The following is a 27,826-nucleotide window of genomic DNA, read 5'->3' on the forward strand; positions in this document are numbered from 1 at the left end:
GAAAGCCTGGGGCTCTCCCTCTCACAGTAAGAGCATGTTTGCTAACAACCATCTCATCTAAACCACGTAAGACCAAGGGGAAGGCAAGGAGGGAAGGGCATCTCTTGCTGCCCAGTTGTCCCAAAAGGGCTCTGGGATGGTCTGGGGAACATATCCACCTCAAGAAGTTAGTAACAGAATCAAGAGCCAGCAAAGAAAATAGAGAAGGAAAAGGCTGACATGGAAGATCACAGAAGCTGGACAAACCTGAGCTGCATCACCAAACAGGTGGTCACTGAGAGTCTAGAAAAGGAAGTGGTGATCCCAAGGAGTCAGCATGGCTTAGTCAGGAGAGGTCATGCCAGGCCATCCTCATTTCTGCTTTTCTGATAGGACAAATAAGCCAGGAAGCCAAGGGTTAAAATGAAATGCTGCTTATTTTTAAGATGGTGTTACAGGTTGAACTGCACAGATGTCCAGCAGGACTCTCCTGGACTCCTCTCAGCACTGGCTTTTTTCTCCTCATCATTTAAAATGATCAATAACCTGACAGAGTATGGTGAAAAGGGGGCTAGGCTCTGGCTTCCAGCCCTGACACTCACGAGCTGTGTGCCTGCGAAGAAATCACTGAACTCCCAAGCCTCAGTCTCCTCATCTTTGAAATGGGATTAAAAATTATACTTGCATTACCGAGCTCCCAGGGTTGTTAGGAGGAAAGGCTCTACAAATTGTAAAGAAAGACAGAAATAGGAGCGGTCGTATCTGCTAAACACTATGCCATGTGTTCTGGTGGACAAAAAAAGGGGCAGTATTGTGTAGCGGGAAGAGCACTTGATTTGGCAGGGAGGAAGGAAATAAGCATTTATTAAGCACCTAATACATAACAAGCCCAGTGCTAAGTGCTTCACAAGGATTCTCTGATTGGTGGGTGGCATTTTACAGGTTTAGTGCCTTGCCCAGGATCCCAAAGCTAGTGTCTTTCAATTCAATGAACATTAAGCCCCTACTATGTGCCAGGCAGAGTGCTAAGCAATGGGGATACAAAAAGAAACCAAAGTTGCTGTTCTCAAGCAGCTTACAATTGAAGACAACATGCAACTGAATATGTATAGACCAGCTCCAGATAGAACAAATAGAAAATAATGAACAGAGGAAAGGCACTAAAGTTGAGAGAGGCTGAGGAAGGCTTCCTGTAGGAGGTGAGATTTTTAGTTTAGTCACTTTCAGTTATATGACTCTTTGTGACCCTGTTTGGGTTTTTTTTTGGTGGGGGGCAAAGATGCTGGAGTGGTTTGCCACTTCCTTCTCCGGCTCATTTAACAGATGAGGAAACTGAGACAAAGTTAAGTGACATGCCCAGGGTCACCCAACTAGTAAATGTTGAGGCTGGATTTGAACTCAGGTTTCCTGATTCCAGGCCTGGTGCTCTATCCACTACACCACCTGGCTGCCCTAGTTTAGTTGGGACTTGAAGCCAGGGAGGTCAGTAGGCAAAGGTAAAGAGAGCATTCTAGGCATGAGGGACAGCTAGAGAGAATGCCCAGAGTCGACAGATGGAACACCAAGGAGGCCAGTGTCACTGGATCAAAGAACACGTGGTGGTAAGTAAGGTGTAAGAAGACTGGAGAGGCAGGAGTAGGCTAGGTTACGAAGGCCTTTGAATGCCAAACAGAACACATTTGATCCTGGAGGCAATATGGAACCGCTGGAGTTTACTGAGTATGGGGGGGGGGAGGGGTGACATAGTTGGATCAGCACTTCAGAAAAATTGCTTTAGTGGCTGAATGGAGGATGGATTAAAGGGGAGAGACCTGAGGCTGGCAGACCCGCCCCCCCCCCCCCATCAGCTACTGCAGCGTCTGAGGTCACATTTGAACACAGTTCTTTCTGATTCCAAGCCCAGAGCTCTATCTACCACTGCTTCCCTGAGCTGCCTCTGATTGTGAATCAGAGGACCTGGGTTCAAATGGTGCCTCTGACACTTGCTGTCTACATGAACTTGGGGAGGTTATTTAGTGCCTCTCAGTTTGTTTCCTCATCTGAAAAAGACAGGGCCAGTCAGTCTGGATGAGATGATTTCTGAGTTCCCATCAGGCCTTCAATCCTCCGCTCTCCCACCTGAACACTTACAGACTTACTTCCAAAGTCTGGCTAGTCCCAGGCACTGAATCCCCACTGGGATGGGCAGCCAGCCTGTAACAGTAATTAAGGTGGGACTTTTTGCTGTTGACCTTTAATGATTCTGGCCTTTGTTTGAATGGGGCAGATAAAGTGGGATGTTTTTGTATTTCTCAGCCCTGAGACAATTGGGAGCCATTGATTTGTATCTGATGTGATATTGGGGGTGGGGAACTTCTCCACGCCCAGCCTGGGTGAAGTCAGGGCCCTTCGGCCCTGAACAGGATATATAAACGCAAAGGTTGGTGTTCTAGCTCGGAGCCACAGCAGGAGTGGCATGTGACTCTGGGCCAGCCCTTCTAATGAGCTTTCCAGCTGTACACCCAGATGTTGAAAACTATGAACTGTATTTGGTCTGTAATTCAGGGTGCTGGTTTTTTCCCCTGAACTAGGTGGATGTTATTTGTATGCTGGATTAAAGTAAGATTGTTAACCCCTTAATGTTGCTTTCCTTAAGTAAAGCAGATCAAAAGGACCTGTGTTGGCAGCTTTCTGGGTGCTGATGGTGGATCTTACACCCCCACAGAAGCTGCTGGCTGGATTGTTGAAACACAGCCTCAGATTGGGTGACTTTGAGAGAATACTAGATGGACTCATTGAGGACTGGGGGAAAAAGGTATGAAAATTAGGTGTTGTGTTCTCCAGATGACACTGAACAAGCCTGAAGAGAAAACAAACTCAAACTAAGCAAACCACAAGCCAGGACCTAGAAGACCATCAGAGGCAGAGTCCCCTTTTTTCTATCTCCAGAAGGAGGCAAGGCCACTGACCATCCCCACAGCATCCAAAGCACTTTATTTGTTAGGAAGGTTTGTCTGCCTGGCATTAGCTCCCCTGCTGAGGCCGCCTCCATCCTGTGACCCTCCTGGCCATTCCCAGAGAAGCCACTCTGATCTGTGCCACACGCTCCAGCCCCTGCTGACCCATTGTCATTAGGGAATCTAGAATTAAGATAATCTCAGGTTTAGAGCTGGAAGGAAATTGTGCAGCTGTCTGGTATCTACCCTCTCACCTCAGAGATGACAAAAATGAAGTGCAGGGAGTGAGCCACCCAAGGCCATGGAGGCCATCAGAGGTAGGATCTGAACCTGGGTCCTGGAGCCTAAAGTCAGGAACCTCTCTCCCCGCCCTTTCTGATTTTCTATTTTTTTGTTGCTTTGTCAATCCCTTGATCCCTAATTGGGCAGTAACTACACTACCTACTTCTGGTCTAAGCCCCTCCTTCCCAGCACCTGAAGCTTCAGACAAAGTCAAGAATAAGTCGGTGCCAGGCATCATAGTGACATAAAGAATGAAGACATGGAATCATTAAGCAGATCACCTAAATCCCAAACTGTTTAAATGTCTTGTGGAAGATCATTTGGATCCCGACTCTTTTCTCAGTAGAGAGGTACCTCATGTCACGTGCTGTCCAGTGGGCTTATTTCACTGGGCTGTGCTTCTTTGTTAAAAGAGAGGGTCGGGGTGGGGGGTGGGGTGGGGGGGGTGGTGGTGCAGCTAGGTGGTGTAGTGAGTAGAGCACTGGCCCTGGAGTCAGGAAGACCTGAGTTCAAATGTGACCTCAGACACTTGACACGCTAGCTGTGTGACCTTGGGCAAGTCACTTAATTCCAACTGCCCTGCCTTCCCCCCTCCAAAAAAAAAAAAGAGTGCTCAATAGGGGCAGGGGATTCTGGGAGATGGCATCATTATTTCTAAAAAGCATCGCATGAAATGTGGAGAAGTTGGGGATAAGAACACAGCTCAGCATCAAGAAAACTGAAATGAAAAGTACATGTTCTGCAAGTGAGCCCACAGCATACAAGTCATCCTTACCTGGGATCCATTAACTGCCTGAAAATTGTCCCAAAGCAGTTTAGCATCCCCAGATTGGTCCCAGGGGCATTTCTTCTGTTCTTCCAAAGCTTCTTTTTCTTTCTTCTTTAAAGCAACCTGTTCATCTTTAAATAATAATGCCCTTTTCATAAAATGTGCAAAAAAATGAAATGTGGCATATTTAAATGACAAATAAAAATCCTAAGTAGCTTTCCTGGAGATCTCAAATCTGCTCATCAAATCTTTTTTTATTTAATGAGGAGGCCAGAACTCACAAGAGTCAGGGAGTTTATTTTCCTAACTGTGCAGCTTTTTTTTTATTGATGCTTGTTCAAGATAATGGTGATGTCTATTTTTTTTCCCAATATTTTCCCATCTGTTTTCCCAAATGGTCAAGGCATGGGGTTGTGAAGGTTAAATATTGTAGTGAACAGAATACATATACTTTCAAAGAAAAATTAGGATGCAAGAGAACACTTTAGAACTAGACATAAATCAAGATCTAACGCTGTGTATGAAGCCTAGTGCAAGGTGCTAACTGTTGGCGTCTCTTTGCCTCACCACAGTCAGCAGAGTCTATTCACTGCCCTGACAGTCATGGATCAACTGGTTTCCGGAAAACACTGACCCATTCTGGCCAACTTTCACAGTAATATGCACCAGCAGCTCATGAAGGCAGAGCACAGCACAGCAAACTAGCTTAAGGGGACGTTTCCAGGGCTAAGCTTGTGCAAACAGACACAGAGCCAAGCGTGCCTGGTGCTCTCTCATCAGGGTGTTCAGGAATTACAAGGGCTTTTTCAAACACATTTTAAAAAAACTATAACTGTGACACGGAAGAATAGTTAACAGTCATTTACAGACAGCCCATTTTAATTTACAACTGTACATATCCTACAGTATCATGAGTGAAATTTTTATTCCGATAGTATTTAATCACAAAACTGTGATGTGACTATCCTTAAACCTTCCGACAGCAGCCACGCCCCTTATTCCTAGCTCTATTATTCCCAATTCAATCAATCACCTGGCCACTCTAGCTCAGGCTGTGCCCCACCCCCTCCCTCAACCTACTTCCCCCACCTGCCTGCTAACCCCTTCTGAGACTTGTTTTCCCAAGCTCCCTGTTCTGGCAGGGTTATTAAGAGTCTCAGGGGTATTAAAGGTTCTTGGGGATTGAGGTCTGTGCATAAGCCTCCCCATAAGGCCCATAGGCCCAGCCAGACTCAAGCAGTTTGGCAGCTGTCTCCTCGGCTGGCCTAGAGCTAACTCAGTTGGAGCCGTGGGGCGTCTGGAGGCATGCCCGGACATGAGGGCTAAATAGGCCGGATGGTTGAGGCTTACCTCTGGTTTTAGGTACATCAGCAGAATGTAGGAACTCTGGACATGAAAAGTCCCGACACAGAACTCTTTATCTTCCTCCTGAAACCACCTTCCCTTCTCTCAACTCACCTGTTCCCAGAGTCACCCCTGACACGGGCCTCTTCCCTGTGTCCAAGCAGTTACGGATTCTGCCAGTTTTCTCTGTACACCACCCTTCCTCTATCCCCTTCTCTCTACTCTGGTTGAGGCCCCCATTAGTCACAACTTCAGAAATGTTGGCTGACTGGCCTCTCCCGAGTCTCCCTGCCTCAGCCCTCTTCAGCCAGTCAAAGCCATCTCCCCAAAACATGAGTCTGACCATGTCATTCACGCTCCTCTTCAAAAACAGGCCATCACCTCACCTAAACTGGGCCTTTCAAGGCTTTCCCCACTGGGTTCCTGCCTCCCTTCCACATGACTCCTGGTTCACACTGGCAGCTCAGGCCCAACTGGCCTTTGCAGAGGCCACTCCCCAGGCCCACAAGGTTCTTCCTCCTTTCTTGTTCTTCTTAGAATCCCTGGCTTCCTTCAATTCTTGGCTTAGGGGCCACCTCATATGGGAAGCCTTTCCTGAACAATGTTTGCTTTTCCCTCCACTTATCTTCTATTTAGTTACCTGTTTACAGATGTTATGTTCTCCTGTAAAACATAAGGTCCTTGAGGGCAAAAACTGTTCATTTTTATCTTTAGAACCCTGGTGCCTAGTACGATGCCTTCCAAATAGAAGGGATTTGATAGATGCTTGTTGAATGGTTAGAGTAAAACTTTTTTTTTTTTTTACTGTACTCCAGAATTTAGTTTGCTCAGCCACTGACAATATTAAAGTCACCAAAATTATAAGCAAAAGTTTAATAAAAATCACACCAAATATGTACCTAGCTCCTTCCTCCACTGGAATTTCTTTGCTTCCAACAAACTTTTTTCTCTCTCTCTCTCCCCCAGAGTACTGAACATATCAGCTGGTTTCCATACAGATTTTCTAGGAAAAAGAGAAAACAAAACTGAGTGATCTTACTTTTACACACTTTCGTAAAATCTGTGCCAGGAATGCTAAACAAGGCTTTTAGATAATTTCAGGTATCCAGGTAAATAATTGCCCATACGTGCTTTTTGCACAGCCTTGGTGTACACAGGTCCAATAATAGTAACAAAAAATTTACGTACATGGCAATTTTCTGCTCACACTGCTTAGATGTCTTCTGTTTTTTGTTTAAAATAGAGTGATTTTCATCTGGGATAGGTGAAACATTTTCAGCTTTTTGAAGTAATCCCATAATGTTCTTGTCTTTTGACTCCTCAGGAAAATTGTTAAAATGTAAGTTATTTTGACCTAGGAAAATAAAACATATGCTTTAAAATGAATATTGGATTGGACTTCTCGTATGCATACCACATGTTTTCTATATGGCTGATATATTGATGAATTCGGATTTTAAAACTTTCTCAAATACAGTAAGTGCCTGATTCTGTCCAGACCACTTGCCATTTTTTGCCTGACATTACCAGGCCACAGTTAATAAAGCCTGTCGTCACTGTTACCACCATTTTCTTTCTCATACAGCAGCCACATTAGAAGTTCAGGCTGCAAAGGCACAGAGGAGCCAGAAAACTTAGGAAGCCCATATGTTCTTCTTAATCTGTTAGCGGGAGAATGTGTGGATGGCACGTTGGGGGGATTAGAGGGAAGAGGAGGAGAGGGAAGGTCAGGGAGAAATAAGGCAGCAGGATGAGGAAGCTTTTTAAAGCTTCTGTCGGACAAGTGTTTTTCTGACAATCCTTCACTATTTATCAATACTCTGATTTCGCAGAATAGTGAAACCAGGAACATTCAAATATGAGTGCGAAAACAAATATTAATGAATTGGGAATTATCCATTTAACCTTTCACTTCTAGTAATGCTGGCATGCTAAACATAGAGATAACAGAAGCTACAGTAATTTAATCTTAAGGCTATTAGTGCGTGAAGGTAGAATTCTAATTCCGTAAATTTGAGCACATTCTCTAAATTTCACTTCATAAGGCTTCACAAAAATATCTTACATTTTTCTTCTTTCTTTCCATTCTCAATCTGTGAAATAGGCCTATTTCCTTGGCTGACGGCCATCAAAATCTGTTGGAGCTGTTCCTCTGTTAGACAAACCAAACTATTCCGTAGATCTTCAACTGTGAGGTGTTTTTTCTGAGGTTTTTGTTTCAATACTGCAGACTGTTTGTAATTTTTAGTCCTCCATGAGTCAGGGGTTTGAGCTGGAGCGTTTCTCTGCGCAGAAAGGTGGTCATTATCTGTGTCTTCCTTTGAGAAACTCAATATATCACCTTTTGCCAGTGAAGCTTCGGAAGCAGTTCTATTTTTCTGTAAAAGGCTTTCATTCCTGCCATCAGTATTTTGTGTGGATTTAAGAATATGTCCAGTCTGTGGAGTTCTCAAAGGCTGTTTTGGAATCTTGGTCTTATTTACCATCTGTTAAAACATTGCAATTATATTCTTATGTGAAAAGCAACATGAAATGAAAAGCGACAAGCCAGAAGCTTTCCTTGTGATTAGTCCTTCAGAGGTGGTTCTTCATGCTATTTAGTCATGATTTATACACAACTTTCCTATCAGACACTGACTCTTTCTTTCCCCCAGTTAGTTAAGATTTGTATTATGTTGACAAATATCTAAGGCCATACAAGGGACAATCATTCTTAACCTGTAGACAGTTTCACTTAAAGGTGGCACTGACAGCAACCAATCAGCTGGTTTTAATTTTCAGGAAGTGGGAAAGAACCTGATTCCCAGCTGCCTCTAGGACATCTCCACTTGGCTGTCCTAAGCCATTTCTCTAGTCACCCTCTCCCCATCCCCAAAGAGGGGACACCACCATCCTTCCAATCCAGAAAAATGGAAATTGGAAACCCTGGAATCTTTTTTCATCACATCCTTTTTAAGGCAAGAAGTGCTGGTGTTTTGTATTTCCAAAATTTCTTGCTTCTTACTGGCAAAACTCTAAGACCAGACAATTACTGGTTTACCCCTGGATTACTGTGGCTGAGTTCCAGTTAGTCTCTCTGCTTCTGGATTTTTATTTCAATTTATCTTGATTAAGAAACTGTAATGGCTCCTTATCAAATCAAGTCTGGCTCCTACCCACCTTCCCAACCTCCCCTCCCCCCAGATTCTCTATCTTACAGCCAGGCTCTCCCACAACCCTGGTGCTCTAGAACCTGGGCCCTTTGCTTCAGCAGATTTTCCTCACTGCTTCCTGAAACAACCTGTGCTTTTCCCCTGCTTTCATACCCTGGTTTGTGTGGTTTTCTTGGTCTGAAATGTCCTTTCTCTTTCTACCCATGCACATCTCTCACCCTTTCGGACCCAATTTAAGCTCCACCTCTTCTAGAAAGCCACCCGATAATCTGTGTGAGGGTCTGACTCAAACAAGACAAGAACAATAGAGCTATGAATTGACCATAATCTTAACATTCAAGTCTTAGATAGCTAGACATCCTCCAGAAAATTTGCACTTCAATGCCATTGGTCCATCATGGCACTGGGTTCTGGAAGCCTATGTGAATGGAATACAAACTACAACAGGTTTTACCAAGCTAGGAAGCCTGAGGGCTGTAGGCTGTGTCTGCAGCCCAGTCTAAGTATGTCGGCAATTAGATGATATATGCTTCGGCCACGGCAACCCATGAAACAAAGAAAAATACAAAACGGCCCTTGGCCTCACGCTGGTTTCTTCCCTAATGCGGTGATGGAAGCAGAGAATGCTGAGAATCAGACAGTATTTAGACCATTAATAAACACTGCTTTTAATGCTGATATTCTTAAACATGAGATCCTCATCACGGAATCAAAGACCCTGGGTACAACTAAAGGAAGCAAACCACTTCAAAGTTAGTATTCTTGTTAAATAAATCAGATCACATAAGAAGTTTCGAGTAAATGGAAGTTCCAAGGTTCTCCTTGGAGAGACAAAGACAAGACTGATTTTATCATATATCCAAAGGCAAGAAGCAACATAATTTTGTGGAACCTGCGGCTAACTCATCTCACAAAGCTCATGCTAAGCGTTGGCAAAAAGACCACCAAGGAAATCACTGCAACTTGTGCACCAGCAATCTCGTGCAAAGAATGATGGAGCAGAGACATTCTACAAGGCACTGTACAAGATTCTCCAATCCAAACTGACATACATACTGTGTGCTGGGATATCAGATCAACCCAAGGAGCAAGGTGGGATGGGAAGAGGTGGGGAAGGAAAAAGCATGTTGGAAAACCTGATAAACTCAGGGCCTTTTCAGCTGCCTTCTACTTGATACTTCAGGGGCTTTGACCCTCTCAACTCTGCCTACGCTCTTGGATTCTCTCCTCCCTTGGCTTCTGTGATGCTGCTCCCTTGGTCTTCTTTTCATCAGTTTCCTTCTGTCTCCTTTGCTGGATTATCACTCGTGTCCTGCCCCCAAAGGCGGTCATCCCTGAAAGCTCTGTCCCGGGGCCTCCTCCACAAGTCACCTAAACAACTCTCATGTATCCAGTCATAGTCTTTACAGAGACGACTCAGTCCTGCTTTGCTCTCTGCTGGACATTAAAAAGGAATCATTTTCTTTTGCCCTGAAATCATCCTCCCTCCAAATATCCTTAGTTCTGTCTTGGGCCCCACCATCCTTCTAGTCCCCCAAGCTTGCAGCCCCCCTCCCCCACCATGTTCTGTTGATGACCAAGCACTATCGATTTTCACTCCTATCCCAGGTCCGTGCTCTTCTCTTCCCTCACAGGATCTCTTCTCTCTTTCAGACCCTGTTCACTTCTCATTTGGACTACTGCAATAGCCTAATTAACTGGTCTCCCTGCCTCATGTCCAATCTCATCTCCACAAAGCTGCCCAAATGCCATTCCTAAAATCTAGGAGATAATACACAATCCTCAGCCTAGTGTTTAAAGCAACTATAACAGGTTTGACCTGACTTATTCAAAAAGCTGTAGGTGATGAAAAATGGGAAATGGATAAAGGAAAAAAAATATGGACTCTGAATATCATTATCATAATGAGAATAAGACATAACGGACAGAAAGCCAGGGAACTCCACTGGTACCCATAGACTGTTAAAGACCTAGGGGAAGGTTTCTAGTATACTGGCAGGTCACTCCATGCAGAATTTCTGGAGGAAATGGACAAAAATGACAGAAAATGAGAAGACAGGGATGGGCTGCAATCTGCAGTACTCAAAGAGCACTCACACCAATGGCTCCGTTAATGGTAGTGAAGTAACTACCTGGAATCAATTAGTTACCTGGAACTTTCAACTAGAATTTTTTTTTTCCTGGCTGCAATCCACTTTAGTTTTTAAAAAATAAATTTGATGAATGCCTTTTGTTTTTAATCCCAACATGCTGAATCATTCTGACAGTGTATATAGCACTCCCTGCCCATAATCCTCCACTTATTTGAAAGGACTGTACTCTAGGAAGAAAGAGACAATGACCAAATATAAGTGCATGTGAAGGATCTTACAGGGAGGAGATACATTTGTGATCTGTAGACATTTAACTCAGTATCCTGAGAAGAGGGATCATTTCAATCTTTGTACCTGGTGTTTCCATCACCCGAGGAAGTGCTTGGAACTAGTGGCTGCTAGATAAATACCTATTGGTTGATTGATGCCTTCTATACTTACATTTACAAGATTATAAAAAAAATTCATGTTCAGAATGACGAAACGGGTAACGGAAGATCCTGAATCATGAAATATAAAACTATGGAGGAATTTTGGATTTAAGAAACCTGGAAAATGAATGAACACATGCAATAAAGACTTCTTATGGGATGCAGGGCAGGGGAACGATTTTCTGAGTAACCCTAACAACCAAAAGTTTTGCTTTTTTCTAATCTCAAATCTACCCAATGTGCTTAGAAATTTTAAAGGCTTATAACTTATCTGGATTAGAATCATTTTTACCCTGTTTTAGAAGTATGAAAAAAAATTAAATTACTCTTAAAACCAGATGATTTTTTTTTTTTGGCATAGTATTCATGTAGCTTCCTTCCACTTTTTTTCCCCCCACTTTACCGGTCTGCTTTGGTCTGTCTTTAAGTTATAAACTGACTACGCAATTGGGTTTAGGCTCAGAGGTCCTGGGACTGAGAGAATCAAGAACAGAGCAAAGAAGCCAGGGACCATTGACATGAAAGCCACAGGTACCTCATTACTGACTTTCCTAAGTGAAAAGGGTAGGAATCATTTGTGCAATTTCTCTCAGTCATAGCTCAGGCATAAGACCTCGAGGCAAAAGAAAAGTCTGCAGGTAGAAACCACCCTTGTATTAAATCCTACAGTCTCTAAAATGGCCCAAGGGCTTAACCACATTTTCGTTTCAACCCATTACCAGAAAGGACTTGTAAGAACAATGATAATTATTGTGCATGCCCGTATTTCACAAAGAGGACCAAGCATTTTGAAAATCCTAGGGATCAGGCCCCCCAATAACACTTGTTCAAGGCACAGCACTAGTTCAGTATCACTCCAGTGCTGCTTTCCATGATTTGTTACCTTATTTGTATAAGCTGTTCTTATCTTTATGTCACTAGACACATAGTGACAAGGGGCACCACACAGAGCGCAATGGCCTAAGAATCAAAAAGATTTGGGTTCAATTCATGCCTCTAACACTCATGGCCGGTGTGATCATTTGCTTCTTCTGTAAAAATCACAATTAAATTGTGCTTAGAACTGTGCCTCAATTTACCTTATTTTGACTAATAGCATGCTGTTGCTAAAGTTCATTTATATTTTAGCAAAAACACCTAAAAAAGCATCTCCTGCTATTTTGTAGAGAAGAGGGAGTGATGTGCCTGAAACAGTCACACAGAACCTAAACTGGGCAGTTGGCTGAGCTCTAAGAGAGGCTGATAGTGCCTCAGTTCTTGTCAGGAGGTCTCCAGTGGAGGGCCCTGGGATCTGTGCTCCTAAGACTTTCATCAACTACATGGACCGAGTCCCAGCTGGCGTGCTCATTCAGTGTGCAGGGAACACTAAGCTGAGAGAAATGGTATGGTGGATGAGAGAGTATCAGGCCCAACCTAATGAAATAAAATTCAACAGGAATAACTATGAAGTCTTAGGCTTTCCTAAGTAAAACAAAGAGAAGACATGTCAGAAAAAGATCTGGGGATTCTGGTGGACAGCAAGCTCATGAATAAGTACTGGTATAGGGCAGCCATAAAAGGTAATCCTCCTGGGCTACAAGAGCAGAAGCATCAATTCCAGATATACCCCTCTTCTAGAAAGGCAGGGGTTTGGCCTTCTGCACACGGCCCTAGTCAGCTCACACCTGAGGTATGGGGTTTTCTTTTGGGTGTCTCTCTTTCATTTCAAAAAGACACTGAGCTAAGTCCAAGCCATGTGAAGCTTAGCTGAGGGATCTGGGTGTGTTTAAACAGCCCAGAGAAGAGAAGACTCAAGAAGGGGACAGGATTTGTGTCTTCAAGTGCTATCCTGAGGAAGAGGGATTCGATTTCTTCTGCTTGGCCCCAGAGGGCAGAGCCAGGAGCAATGGGGAGAAGGTGTAAAGGGAAAAGTGTACATCTGCCGTCAGGAAAAACTCCCTGGTCATTGGACTTGTACAAAAGTGGGATAGTCTGTCTCTAGAGAATGGAGGCTGTGCCGCAATGGAGATCTGAGGTCAAAGGCTACACGGCCACTTGTCGAGGACATCCCAGTCATCCCAAGCAGCTCTGAAATTCTGAGTTTAGATATTAATTTAGAGATTAGACATCTGACTGAAGTACCATGACTGAGCTTGGCATGTGGCTTATGCAGTCAGTCATATGTTCTTCGACAAACATACACTTAATATTTCTAAGCACCCACGGTGCACAGTAATCGAGTGACCAAGAGATGTTTATTTAGTGCTTACCATGTGCCATGTACTACAGAGAAAGAGAAAAATTCAATAGTTCTTGGCCATATACACGTATAGGTATATACAACATATAAATATATATACTATATTGTGCACATGAACACACATTCTCTCTAGGCAGCTTGGTGAAACAGTAGACAGAGCACTGGGCCTGGGGTCAGGAAGACTTGGGTTCAAATATGGTGTCAGAAAATTACTAGTGTGACCCTGCGCAAATCTTTTAACTTGTCTGCCTCAGTTTCCCCAACTGTAAAATGGAGATCATAACAGCACCTCCCTCCCAGGGTTGTTGTGAGGATCCAATGAGATAATAATTGAAAAGCGCTTGGCACAGTAAGCACTAAATATCTATGTCCATATCTATATCAACATCTCTACCCACTCAGCCATCTAACAAATAAGTTAGTACCATGGCTGGGTTAAAATGGCAAAGAAAAAGCTTGTGTCCAGAGAGCTGCAGGGAAGAGGTTCTGAAAATTATTTCCCACGTGGGCAAGAGGGATTGCAAAGAACTTGTTCTGGAAGAGAAGAGGTAGAATTTCAAGTTAACAAGCATTTAGTAAGCACCTACTAGGTGCCAAAAATTGGCAGTAGGTCCAGAAAGAGAAAGGGATAAGGGACAAAGAGTAGAGGAGTGACAAGGTCAAAGGGGTCCAGCTCTCTTTTGGAGGGAAGAGCGACCACAAGGTGACCACAAGGAATTTCTTTGAAGAAAGGAACACAAGTATCATGTGAAAGCAAAAGAGGTTTGGTATTAGAGAATAAACAAGAATCTCAGTGAGAAAAAGAAAGAATGAAAATAAAGTCACTTATAAATAGGGCTTAATGTAAGTAAAAGAATATTTTTAAAGGACTCCAGAAAAGTATTTTTGGAAAAAGCTAAAACTCCCCCCTTCTCAGTACAGGTCAGCCTTTGATCGATCTGAAGGCATGGAAGCAGCCTCGAAGAACTCTCAGGGGCTCTTTAATCCTCTCGTTCTTAATGTAAAACTTAAATGATTTTAGAGAACTGCATTTGACGCTTGTCAAAGAGGCAAAGTAAATTTGCTTACCTTTGTGGCAGTTTTTGGTTTACGTTCTATAAAAGGGAAGGAAAAAATATATTATTAACAACAAAAAATGTTAAGATACTGACAGAAAGCATTTTTATGAAAATTAATTTAAAAATATTTTCAAGGTAGAAATCTTAGCATAAAAAATAAAACTATAGCTCTTCTCTGAGAAGTGGCTTCATTTCTACAGTTATCTGAATAAGCATTATTTAACAACAGGGCTTATAAAGCAGGTTAGCTAAAGAATAACACAATTCCCTGACAAAAGAACCTGAAATCCTAATACCATGTGCAGCCTTAAAAAGAAAAAAAGGACTGTTCTTAGGTAATTCAATTTTCTGGAAGCCACAGAAGGATACTTTTGCATTACTGTCTGTCTTACTCACTTTTTAAGTAATGAGGTTATACTAGTCTATACATGGAAAAGAGCAGAGAATTCCATGGGAGAAGATATATTACATGTTGATGATAGCAACTATCTAACACTGAGAAATGACTTTACCAAAAGAATTCTATTTATTATAACATAAATCAAAGGTAGAAAAAGCAGCAAGTGTGATCACAAGATAATATGCACCAAGATGTTTAATATTCAATAAATGTCTTCATGCAAAAACATAAATGTGAAATTAAATTTCATTCATCAGGAAACAGGAAACTATAATCCCAAAGCTAATGAATACAACATTTCATAAACCATATAAAATGCTATAAGTTCACAAATATTAATGGTAATATAAATCAATATAGTCTAAAACTTGATTTAAAAGCAAATTCTCAAGCACTGAGGGGCATTACTAGCATTTTAAAAGTAGAAATATAAACAACAGTCATAACCCAGGCTAGATTTAATAAAAGCAAAACAGTACCAAATATAAAAACAAAGCATTCATTTAAAATTCAACTTATATATAATTTTTTGTTTTATACATATATTTGGATAAGCCTCTAAAACGTAAATGCCAATTATAGTTATAAAAACACCATACCATATGAAGCCAATATTAGCTTTGTTTTCCCATCCAATAATTCTGTTTCAAGCTTTAATCCATCCCTATGAAAACAGAAAGTTGCTCAGTATTACTTACTTTTAAGGAACAGTGAACCCTTGCAATGGAGTAAGTTTACCTACCAAACACCCTAATTTGAATGATGAGAAGTATTTTTGCAATTTGAATTAACACAAAATTATCATAAATGTCACCCAAATCACACTGGTTTAGACTCTTAAAGAATTTTAATCTGACAAATACTTTTAAGAGTTTTACAAAAAAGGATCAAATGTCATGATAAAATTTTCATGACATTTCTCAGTGAACTGGATTCAATTTGTAAATTACACCTGGTCTGTAAATTGTTTTTATTGTTATTAATTGTAAGAAAAGAATTAATATAAGCCACTAATGTAAGCACCACTTATCTCCAAGAAAATGCCCTTTGTTTAGCAGCCTACAAAGTACCACAGATGCAGCCAAAGCCACGGACCACCTGGCCAAGTCTTCTCTTTGTTAGGATCCTTCAGTCATTCAGAAAGGGCTGGCACATAGTAGGTACTTAGTAAAAGTTTACTAACTGAATGGGTGACCATAGTACTTTTTAAAAATTTTCTATTTGTTTTGTATAGACAAGGTGGAAGGGGAGTAGACTATGGATAATTTAGTCTCAGCATCCCAGAACCCAACATAATGATGTAATATTACTTGACTTTTTAAAATGAAAATACCCAATTGGAAATAAAATGTCAATCATTGGAATGTGATTTGATTGTTTTACTAGAAAACATTTGGATTCAGGTAACACACAGCATAATGGAAAGAACACTGATTTTCAAGGGTGAAAACCTTAGTTCTGGCCTCCACCTAGGTGGCCGTGGGGAGGCCTATAACCTCCATCAAACCGTCTTCTCATACACCAAATGGGGATGAGGAGGACAGCACTAAAGAAATGTTGTTCTTTATTTGCAGAACCAAGGATTCAAAACCTATGGATTTATCAGTGGGGACAAAACAGACACCGAACTGAAGCAGAAAGATCTGTAAGAATGAGAAGAGTGGGAAGACGAGATGGAGAAAGTTCCTGCACTTAGCTGTCTATGAGGCCTAAAGCTGTAACTGGGGCTGCTGGGGTGGGGGGTGGGGGGCATAGTGCACAGAGTGCTGGCCAGGAAGATCTGAGGTCAAATGTAGCCTTAAATACTCACTAGCTGTGTGACCCTGGGCAAGTCACTTCTGTTTGCCTCAGTTTCCTCATCTGTAAAATGAGCTGGAGAAAGACATGGAAGACTCCTCAGTATGTCTGCCAAGAAAACCTCAAATGGGGTCACGAAGGGTCAGACATGACTGAACAACAACAAAGCTTTATCTGATGGGGGGTAGGTGAAAGGGAAGCCCTCCCCTTCATTTTTAATCCCTTTGCTGCCACAGAGGGCCCATAATGTTTGGTACTGAAGGGGTTCTACAACCTTACTGATGCAGAACACTCCCTCCATGGAACAGCTCACAAAGTACTCATGAGTTCTCATCCCATGATATTCCTGTTCATGTGGATGGGAGTGCCTTAAGTGCCTACTATGTGCCAGGCACTGTGCTAAGTGCTTTGCAAACATCATCTCATTTAATCTCTGCAACAACCATGGGAGGAAGGTGCTGTTATGATGCTCACTTTACAGACGAGGATACTGAGGTTTCGAGCATCTGAGACTGGATTTGAACTCAGCTCTTTTTGACTCCAGGCCCAGGGAGTCTTCTGCACCTTCTGCACCACTGGGCTGCCTCAGACATCTATATGGAGGATCTCTTTGCTGCTCCAGTCTGTTAATGATTCTGTGGGACAGCTCTGTCCCACCACCCCCTCACCTTCTTTGACATGCCTCTTTCTAGATCTTTCCTACCAATTAGTCCCAGTGAGTTTGGCACAGAAGGGCAGTCAGGAAAACCCAATCTCAAAGCCTGCCTCTCACAATCGCTGGGTGAGTGGGGGGTGAATGGACATTCTGGGTCTTTGTTTTCCTCATCTGCAAAATGGGGGAATAATCTCTGAAGGACCCACCTCACGTGGGGGTTGTGAAGTAGTCAATAAAAAGCTGAGCTGTTCATATCATTGGAGAAGTCAATTAGACTAGAAAACACAATTTTCTTGTTGCTATTCAGTGACATCTGAACAAATTGGGAAACGTCCTTCTCTGATCAAAGCAGAGGGCCTTTGAGTTACTCTGAAGAGGGCTTGGGATTCTCCTTTTCCCACTATTTAGAAACTCGGAGCCTGTTTCCTCACCTGCAAATAGGGATAAGACCTACATTACACACACCTCCTGGGGCTTTGGTGAGATTACTGTGGGCAAACCTTTATATGCCTTGGAGACATAGGCTAGGATTCTTCCTCAAAAGAGCAGCGAACCACAGGTTTCTAATTCTTTGTAAGCAGACCACTGTCATTTTCATTACTTTTTCTTGTTCTTAGAGAAACACTTAGCCACAGACATACAGTATGGTGGTTCTGGGAAATGCAGGCTTTTTTCTTTTTACACAAACTTCCCCAACAGAGGCACTGTCCATTGTGGAAAAAAAAAAAAGACAGCATTTCTGCACTGAAGGCCTAGTTCTACTCTAATGAAAATGGTTTACTCTTGTTAATCTAAGTTGGGAAGCTCCAAAAGAAACAATCGCATGTGCTATTTTCCCTTGGAAACAATACCTGAGTATGAACTGAAGGAAATCAGGGGTGATGGCTTTACAGAGTGCTAAGGGAGAAAGGGACTGGCACTCACAATGAGGAGGAAGAACAGGTTTCAACACCTGACATTCTCCTGATGCCATGTTGCTATGAAGCATGGAGCACCTCAAAGAACAATGGAAAGATACACAGAGGGTGTCACTATATTAAAAAAGGCATCATCGAGGATGACCAGACGAAGGGATAAGCAGCCAGCCCAAGGGTGACACTAATATTTCTAAGACTCAGAGGGAAGGGCCACCATACATTGGTAGATGTATCCACATCCACAGGGAGACCAATTCAATTAGTATACACTTACTTGGGCACATCTTCCGAAATGCTCTACTTGACTGTAAGCTCCCTGAGACTAGGCAGTACCATAACAAAGCACCTTGTACAAAGCAGTTAGTTTATAGGACGAAAGAATGAGACAGTCTGGTGTAATGGACAGAGCTCTGGATATGGAGTACAAAATGGGTATGGGGTGGAATGGTTGCTTAGAGGCTGTGTGGCACCTCTGATGTCCATCCCCTCCTCTCCACTTGGAGACTTTCTTCTCTTTCTTACTCATTCCTCACTGGTTTCCCTTCATATCTCTCTAGACCCCTCTCCACTAAGCTACAATGCTGCTAATGGTTGCCTCCTGGTGACAGGATACAAACTTCTCAGCTGGGCATCTGGAACCCTTCACAACGTGGCTCTGGCTGACCCTCCTTGGCCACCTGCATGTTATCCCACCCCACACATTCTAACTCCCAGCCAAAAGAGCCTGTGGGCTGCCTCCGGGACCCAACATTTCCTCTTGTCTGAGCGCCTTTCTGTTGACTCTCTGGTGCCTACAATGTGCTCCTCCTGCCTCACCTCCACCTCTTAAAATGCCTGGCTTCTTTCAAAGCTCAGTTCATGTCACTTCCAAAAGATGTCATTCCTGATCTCCCCCCAGCTGCTGGGGCACTTTCCTCAAACGACTTTGTACTTATTTGAAAGTTGCCTAAACTATATATAACCTATACCAACTGTTATTGTCTTAGGGAGGCGGCAGTGTGGGTGGGAGAGAGAGAATTTGGAACTCAAGTTTTTTTTTTCTTAACTGAACGGTTAATGGGGCAGCCAGGCGGTGCTGTGGCTAGAGCAACGGGCCTACAGTCAGAAGGGCCTGGCTTCGAATCTGGCCTCAGACACAAGTCATTTAATCCTAACTGCCTCTTAAAAAATGAAGGTTAAAAATTGTCTTTACATGTAATTGGAAAAAATTAAAATACTACTAAAAATAAATGAAAAGAAAGCTGCCTAATGTAATACAGAAAACAAGTGATGCAGCCAGGACTAAGCCCAGCCGGGGTTCATTCTTCTGTACCATCTCCCCACCTCTCAGCCACATGAGGTGGCTGACTAGTCAGTGCTGGGCCTGGAGTCAGGAAGACCTGAGTTCAAATTCAGATTCAAACACTTCCTAGCCATGTGACCTGAGCAAGTTACTTAATCTGTCTGCCTCAAGTTTCCTCAATTGTCAAATGAGGATTCTAACAGCACCTAGCTCCCAGGGTTGATCATATTTGTAAAAGTGCTTAAAGGCACAGAGTAGGCACTTAATAAATTTTCTTCCTTTCCCTTCCCTCTCAGGAAACCTGAAGTTAGAACCCCCTGGAAATCTCTGTACAGATCTGGAAGCCCATCTATACAGGTTAGGGACTCTGCCTAGAGGCAAAAGAATGGATGACTTAAGATCTGGCCTATTTTCAGCCTTTGTGCAGTAGAGGAAGGGAAGAGGGTAGCAGATGAGAAACAACTAGCCTTGTCTGAAGGGTCAAAAAAGACATTTCCTTGCTGTCCCCTCCTACATTTTTCCTTAGGGCTCCTCTCCTTGGCCCAATATTTTGTCTTGTTCCGGAGCATCCTGCTTGCCAGAGCACCTGCCTTCCCTTGGGAATAGATAAGACTGCCCACGGTCTATGACCCATCCTTGGCATCCAAGACAGCACAAACAGCTGTTCCTCTTCCCTGGGGTTTATCCCCACCTCACACTGGAGAGAATCACTGGATATCAGAGCTAAGAGGGACTTCAGAATTAAGACCGTCCAAGTTCCACCTTGTATATGGTTTGTATTTAATTGTATGGGGATACATTGTTTCTCCCCACTGAAAGAATGTAAGTCAGAGGGTAGAAGCATCTGTCTCCATGGTGCCCAGCCCAGCACCCGGCACACTGAAGGCACTGAATGACTGGGAGACCTACGGCAAATCACTTCCTTCTCCTGAGCCCCATCCCTAAATGGGAACAAAAGCACTTCTGTAACCCAACCCAGAGGACTGTTGTGAGGAGAACAACAAATCTCTTTGTAAACCTTCCAGTTTTCTAAGTAAAGGAGCAGCTACCAGGATGATTAATGAAGAAAGTGCTGTCACTGTGCAAACTGTCCATTAGCTCCAGGCTCTGTATTCCTTTGGCATTCATGGATCTATGCCCTGCTTTTATCCCCCCAGGGGAGGATGGGAGAGGCTGACTTTTGTCTTTGGGTCCCCAGCACCTGTTTTGTGAATGGTTGTAAATGTCTAGTGCCTGGATGAGGACACACATTCAGACCAACGATCGAGCTTGTCGATCTGAGAAAGTCAGTCCAGGTAGACAACATGTCAGCCGTAGGACTGGAAAGGAAGAAGGAAGTGGGCTGAGTTTCCTTCAACAAACTTACCGTCTCCTTTATTGTCCTTTAGGAAACTGCAAACCTAATAAGTTTGCCAAGAATAAATGGGTGGATGGATTAAAATGAGTTAATTAAGCACTTTCTGCATGCTCTATGGATGCAGGCAGTTTGTGTTCTTTCTGCTGGAAGAACCAACATTAACACATACAAGTATATGAGTGTGCAACCACAAATACAACAATCTAGGTGAAGTCTCCCAGAGGAGAATGGTGTCCAGAGGATGATGTGGTCAAGGGAGTCACAGACAGCTGAACTACAGGGCAATTCATTGGCAGGCTTGCTCTAGAAGCAATGATCCTAATATTTAATGACTGTGCTCAGAGTAAGAGGTGGATGACAGGGACATATAGCAGAGTCTTGGGTTGGCCAGACATAGCGGCTAAGTAATGCCTCTGCACTCAGTCCCAGGGTGAAAGGCTACAGCCTGGATTCTGCAGGCCTGGTGGGAGAAGGCTGGCTGACATAGGCGGAGGCAGAGCACTGGCAGCAGGGGATGTGGCAAGATGGCCTGGGTGTGGGGAAACAAAGGCCCATCTTTTTAATACTAACATTCTGTTGGTGTTGCTGTATGGTACAAAGACATGAAGTACACAGGACTCTGAAAAATTAAGAATAAATATGCAGAAGACATTGGAAAGAGACATGGTGGGTGTGAGCAGGCCTCAATATATAACCAGGAGGAGTAAAAGATGTGATCTAGGAAGTGTAGAAGGCTGGTCACATGGCCATGGCCAGGGAAGCCAGCAAGAAAAGCCAGCCAGAGGTTGGCCAGTACCCTCTACACATCAGGAGAAAGTGAGGAAAGCGTCATTATGTTGGGCAGACCTCATGCACAATCTAATAGGAAGATGGGGACAGGATGGGCAGGCATGGGGTGAGGCCTCACTTCCAAAATCACATTTCTCCCTAGCCTCAAGCACTATTCCTGACAGTTTTCTCCCCAGCCTAAGGACACTATGCCTAGAGAGTAGGTACTAGTAAGGGAAACTACCTCTCTCTGTTACAAGAGCAAGCTGACCTCTGTAGAATTTCTGTTGTATGAACAGGACTATCATGTACTGATTCCCACAGTTCCCATATACAACTCAGAGGTCAAGCGATAGACTTCAACTCTATCTTGTTAACAGAAGCTATCTATCTAGTCACAGACATGACAGACCCAAAACACACCCCTTAGGAAACCCCTCCCTCCACCCTGAGATTCCAGCAGCGAATGATGCCAGTGACCAAGGTTGTATGTTATCACCTAATTAGCATATTGCCACATAATCCACTACTTTTCCTATACAAGTTTTAGCATCATTCCTGCTAGGCTGCAAGTTCCCTAAGAAGCTCTGCCTGCTATACTGTCATTACAATAAACCTCTGCCAACTTGACTTAAAGAATGCCTGAGTCCATGAATTCATTCCAGGTGACCCTCTCCCGTATTTCAGTCCTTGAGGGGTCCGTGAACGTCCCAAACCACATCACTGTGACCGGCCTTGTCGCCCAGAATGTCCAAATCGATAAGATTAACATAGCTTAACATTTCTGAAGCACTTAAAAGGTATACCTAAGGGAACACTCATATTCAGGGCTCCCCTTTCCAAGTCTGCGCTCTCTCTACTACAGCATCTTAATCACAGAGCCACTGGGAGATTCCCCAGCTCCTAGTTCAGTGTCTGGACCACAGCAAGTGTTTAATAAGTGTTGGGTGAATAGAACTGTTTCCTTGAGTCCTTCTTTCCCAGCTCCGACCCTCCAAGGGGACAATTCAACTGGAAGCTCAGCTCTGGTGCTATTTCCTACGAGAAGGCTTGCTTGAGTCCCCCAACTGTTACAGCTATTCTGAACTGGCACAAATTTTTGGATTTATTTTGCATACAACACCCCCCTCCCCAATTTGCTTGTTGATATTTTCTATTAACCAAAGAAATCAGAAACCCAGTCCTTACCTTCTATATTTTGTATTCATGGTTTCTCTCTCAAATGCCACCCTCACACCCCAAAGCCTCTATGGTTAGTGGCATACTCTCCCCACAATTACTTTGCATTATCTTGAATGAGGAGGCAGCGGTGGTGTTGTGGATAGAAAACTTGAGCTAAGAAGACAGGGTGTAAATCTTGCCACAGTCACAACCACATCCTGGCTATGTGACCCTGGGCATGTCCCTTCACCTCTCCATTCTCTGGGTAAATCTCTAAGCCTATCAGCTTCAGAGAGGGTGTTGACCTACATCTGTAGAGGGAGTTTCCTCACCCAGGTGTTTCCAATAGGAATGAAGTCACAGTCTAATTCCTGTCCCTATGTATTTTGTACTGATTTATCCATATACAAGTTGCTAGCCATTGTCTCCCCCTCCAGAACGTATATTCCTAGAGGGCAGAGATGATTCTTTTTTCTCTTTGTAGATCCAGTAAACGCTTGGGGACAGGTGGATTCAGTGATGACCTGTTTAACTTCCCACACCTGAGAACACGACCCTGGAGTGTACAGTTTCATTCACGGTCTTAGTGTCGCCAGCCCCTGGCCAGGCACACAGTAAGCACCCCAGGGCACAGCAGGCAGTTTTGATGCGGCTGCTGCAGCGAAGGAACCCCTAAAAAAGATCCTTGAACTTTCCCACAAATTTCAGTGCCCAGATTCGCAGGGTTCGCGTTCCGCCCATCCCACTATAATCTTCTTAACGGTGGCCCTCAAACGTCCGCACCTGGCTCACCGGCCTACTTGCCACTCCTCGATCCCATCAGATCTTCCCAGTCTTTCGGTATAAAGATATCAATCTTATCCTCCTCAAACACGCGGATTCTAACCCTGGCCCTTTTGTTCTGGGTCACAAATACCAGACTCACTGGCAATCTAGCCCATCTGACCAGTATCTTCGTGGACTCGACGCTTGGACGAGGTTCGAGTGGTGGGATTCCTCCCGGGCAGACCCCCTCCCAGCCCCGCCCCGGACCCCTGCATTCCGGGATTCCTAGCCCCCCAGACCGCAACAGCGCCACAACACAAAGGCCTGGGGCCGGGTGGACGAGTTCAAATACTGTAGTGTGACCTTGGGCAAGTCCCTTGCCTCTGCCTGCCTTGGCCTCCTCCTCTGTAAAATGGGGCTAAGCGCGATCCCCCGCTAAGGCGCATCCCCACTGTCACCCGGGGAGGCCACGGAGCCATCAGGCCTCGCGGGCAGATTCCGCTTCATCCCCAGAGGGGAAGGCCCAACTTGGCCTCTGACCATCACAGCAGAAGCAGAACCGAGACACAGTGAGCGCTTTATCCAAAGGCCGGGCAGCTGCGCGCAGTAGGCACTCGGTCACGTGCGCTGCCCTCCCCCTCCCTCCCGCCCCCAAGTCCCCGAGGGCGGGGCGGGGGCGGCTCGCTGCTGGCCCCGGGGGATGACGGGAGCCTCGCTCCGAACTCGGGCCCGGCCGCCGAGGGTTCTTTTTCGGTTCCTCGGAGAGAAGCCGGCCCGCTCCGCTTACCCCAGGTTCATGGCCCCGCGTGGGACCGAGCCCCGGCCTCTCCCAGCTGTCCCGCAGCAGGCCCCTCTTTCTCCTCGCCGGACAGCGAAGCAGTCGCCGCCGCCTCCCAACAAGCGCCGCAGGCACGGGCTGCCGGTCCCCGGGCTCGGAGCCAATCAGAGAAGACGACACTCGAGGGGTGCGTTCCGAACGCGAGGGGGAGGGGCGCGGACGCTGGCCCCGCCCCGGCTTGGGCCCCGCCCCCGCGCTCCAGCCCCGCCTCCCGAGCCTCCTCCTGGAGCCAGCCTCTCGGGGATCCCTTCCTGCCCCGACCAGGGATGCCGTCAATCTATCCATGCAGAGGCTCCGCGAAAGGGGCTGTTGGCTGGGTGCTGAGCGCTGTACCGGGACAAAAAGAGGACGGTCACGGCCCGGCAGGAGCTTCCATAGCCCGGGGGGAGACAAAGACCACCTGCCACCAGCCCATCCAACGGCGTTTATTGGGCGCCCGCCGCGACGCTCCACGCTGCCAGACCTGCGGGGCTTACAGTCTATCGTAAAATAGAATGAATGAAAAGGAAATCAGCACGTCCGCAAGCACATAGGAAGTGCCTCCTCCACACGGGCTTCGTAGTGCATGGCACGTACTGGGCCCAAGCGAGGGTCCTGAGGGTCTCATCCTCTTCTCTGAACCGTCTCTAGTTTTAGAGAGTTTCCTAGGGCACCAAGGGGTGACCTGCTTGTGTGGGACGCACGGCCAAAGTGTCAGAGGCGTGCCCTGACCTCGGGGGTGAGCTCTCTATCAGACCACACTGTATAAGTGCCCATGGGGGGTCTGCCGGCGTCCAGTCTCTCCCTGCTCCAATCCATCTTCCACGTAGCCACCAAAGTGATTTTCTTAAAGCGCAGATCCAGTCACGTCATCCCCTTTACAATAAACTAAAGGCTCCTTATTTCCAGGATCAAATACAAAAATTCTCCGCTTGGCATTCAAAGCCTTCATAACCCAGACCCTTCCTACCTTTCCGGTCTTCGTACACCTTATTCCCTACCACCTACTCTTCAATCCAGTGGTGTTGGCCTCCTGGCTATTTCAGGAACAAGACCCTCCCTCCCGAGGAGCCGGGCATTTTCTCTGGCTGTTTCTCCATACCTTCAGCCTTCTCTCTCCTCTGCTCTTACTGACCTCCCTAGCTTCCTTAAGTCCCAACTAAAATCCCATCTTCTGTGCTATAGGAAGCCTTCCCTAACCCCTCCTAACTCTTCATTATTTCCTATTTATCCTCAATAGCTTGTTTGCCTGTTGTCTCCCTCATTAGAGTGTGAGATCTTGGAGGATGGTGTCTTTCTTTTGCCTCTTCATGTCTCTGGATCTTAGTACAATTCCTGATACACGCTAGCCTCTTAAAAATGTTTCTTGACCGACCAACAAAAACTAAGTCCTCCCTCACATGGTGGCTAGATAGCTCCTGAGCTTTAATACGCATAACATAATCTATGAAAACGTAAAAATTTTATGTTATCATATTTAAGGGAGGCTTCCTGCTTATTGCATAGACCCTCCATGATGGAAGGACAAAAATCCTCCTGGCAGAAGAGAGCTGTCTTGGACCTGAAGTCAGGAAGACCTGGGTTCAAATTTGACCTTAGACACTAGCTGAGTGATGCTGACAAGTTACTTAGCCTCTGTCTGACTCAGTTTCTTCACCTGTTAAATGAGGAGAATCGTAGCACCTAAAAGCTCCCAGGGTTGTTGTGATGATACAATGAGATAATAACTTTAAAGCGCTGTAAACATGCCGTCACAATCCCTGGGAATATCAGAGTGCACCTTAGAGTTCAGATCCGTCTCAATGCCCTATAACACACTCTCAAGCAGTTACCCATTGTGGAAACCATTAACTCAGTCGTAAGCCATTAGAAGTTAGGGAAAATCCAATTGATTTTTTGTGGGTTGGAAACAAACAAGGCCTAATCTTATTTAATTATCTTGTTCTATATGATACCGTCAGGAGGATGCAAAATTTGGAGTTGGAAAATTTGGATTTGAATTCTGAATTTACTCCCAGGATTCAAATCCTTCTGTAACTCCCTCTGTAACTTTTGACAAGTCCCTTCTGTGTACACGATGGAAACTCTTTGAAGGAAGAGACTCTTTTTGCACATTCAGTGCCAAGTACGCAGTAAGGAAGTGCTTAATATGCCATGTTGATTAATTGATTAACTCTCTGGGACTCAGTTTCCTTGATTGTAAAATGATGGGGTTGGCTCAGACCATCTCCAGTGGCTGTTCTGGCTCGGAACCCTGTGATTTCCCATGATTATGGTGGCTCAGTCTTCTTTTCTAGGTGGCATCACCACCACCACTGTCCAAACCTTGGTTAAGCAGCCACTTGTGGGTGCTGCTGCATCAAACATTGTTAAGGAAATGGCTTCTCTGAAGTGCTTCCAGTGGGCAATGACACAGGCAGTCACAAATAAGAAGGATGCAGGTACACCTCACAAAAACACAGTTCAGTTAAGTGCATTATTCATAAGTAGCAGTGAGAGAGATCCCAACAGGGGAATTAAATTTTTTTTTTTAAAAGACAGTCGTCCTATCTTGATTATCTGAGAAATGCAATGGCCACTCACAGGCCAGATACCACTTCTGATAAGCACTTGAGCTTTCTATTCTGGGCTGGTTCATACGCCCTTAGGCAGTCTAATGTTCTTCCCCTCCTTTAGTCCCCTCCCTCCCTCCCCACTTTGGTCCCACTGGGCTCACTATTTTGGTACCAGACAGTGCAGAGTCCTGATTAGCTTTGCCTACTGCACCAACCAGCCTCACCCTCCCTCCCTAGTAGCTGGAATTAATGGGTGCACCACTACATCCAACTCATGGCAATCCTGGAGGCATCTTTAGGAAGAACAAGAAAGATGAGTGAAGAAAGAATAAAAAGCTAACATTTATGTAATTCTTTAGTGTTTGCAAAGTGTTTTACAAATATCATCTCACTTTATGCTCATAACAACCCTAGGAGATAGGTGTGTTATTGTCTCCATTTTACAGATGAGAAAACTGAGGCAGAATGAGGTTAAGTGACTGCTCAAGGTCACACAGTGTCTGTGGCTGGATTTGAACTCAGATCTTCCTCATTCCAGGTCCAACACTATCTACAATGCCATTTAACTGATTCAAAAAAAGACAAAAAGAGAGAAGAAACAATTGGTTTAATCTTGGGCTAATTATTTAAAATGGTGGAGCTTGAATTCCTTCATCCGTAAAACTAGGGCATTAGAATGGACAGTTCGTAAGATTATTTTTTAAGCCTTATAGTTCTGCTGTACATGGTCATGCCATCCTCTGCCACACTTACTAGAGAGAGTGAGAGAGGAGAAGTTTTTTAGTGAACAAAATCAGTCAAGTGAGATCAGAGCAATCAATTCCCAAAGGAAGATAGTCATGGTAGGGAGTTTAGAAGAGGTCTGAAAACAATCTCAACATAGGCGGCTTTTTCTTAGGAAGTGTTTCCTACTCTTGGATATAATGTGGACAGTTAGAGTTGCCTCTTTTCTCCCACCACCCCCCCCCCCCCCCCCCCCCCCCCCCCGCCCATCAAGAAGGCTCCTGCCTTCTTACAAGAAAAAGTCACCACCACCTGCAGCTAGACAGAGGAGCACAACTTCTTTAGG

General features: G+C 44.5%; 1 protein-coding gene across 4 annotated transcripts in view; it reads right to left on the reverse strand.

The window, feature by feature from the left end:
- The window catches only part of CCDC66 (coiled-coil domain containing 66), a 52,213-nt gene extending 27,900 nt beyond the window's left edge, over positions 1 to 24,313 (reverse strand). The window contains exons 1-7 of one of the 4 annotated variants that reach the window (XM_036738582.1): positions 24,173 to 24,313; positions 15,283 to 15,347; positions 14,294 to 14,319; positions 7,376 to 7,796; positions 6,499 to 6,664; positions 6,210 to 6,313; positions 3,973 to 4,097 (exon numbers count right to left, since the gene is read on the reverse strand). In XM_036738582.1, coding sequence (XP_036594477.1) covers positions 3,973 to 4,097; positions 6,210 to 6,313; positions 6,499 to 6,664; positions 7,376 to 7,796; positions 14,294 to 14,319; positions 15,283 to 15,347; positions 24,173 to 24,183 — 918 coding nt within the window. In that variant the 5' untranslated portion in view covers positions 24,184 to 24,313. Of the gene's footprint in view, positions 1 to 3,972; positions 4,115 to 6,209; positions 6,314 to 6,498; positions 6,665 to 7,375; positions 7,797 to 9,598; positions 9,656 to 14,293; positions 14,320 to 15,282; positions 15,348 to 24,172 lie in introns of those variants that run through there. The other 3 variants (XM_036738584.1, XM_036738583.1, XM_036738585.1) reach the window with 3 other exon arrangements.
- Positions 24,314 to 27,826: the final 3,513 nt, after the last annotated feature.

This window comes from Trichosurus vulpecula, chromosome 9 (genome assembly GCF_011100635.1).
Source record: "Trichosurus vulpecula isolate mTriVul1 chromosome 9, mTriVul1.pri, whole genome shotgun sequence".
Classification (NCBI taxonomy): Eukaryota; Metazoa; Chordata; class Mammalia; order Diprotodontia; family Phalangeridae; genus Trichosurus; species Trichosurus vulpecula.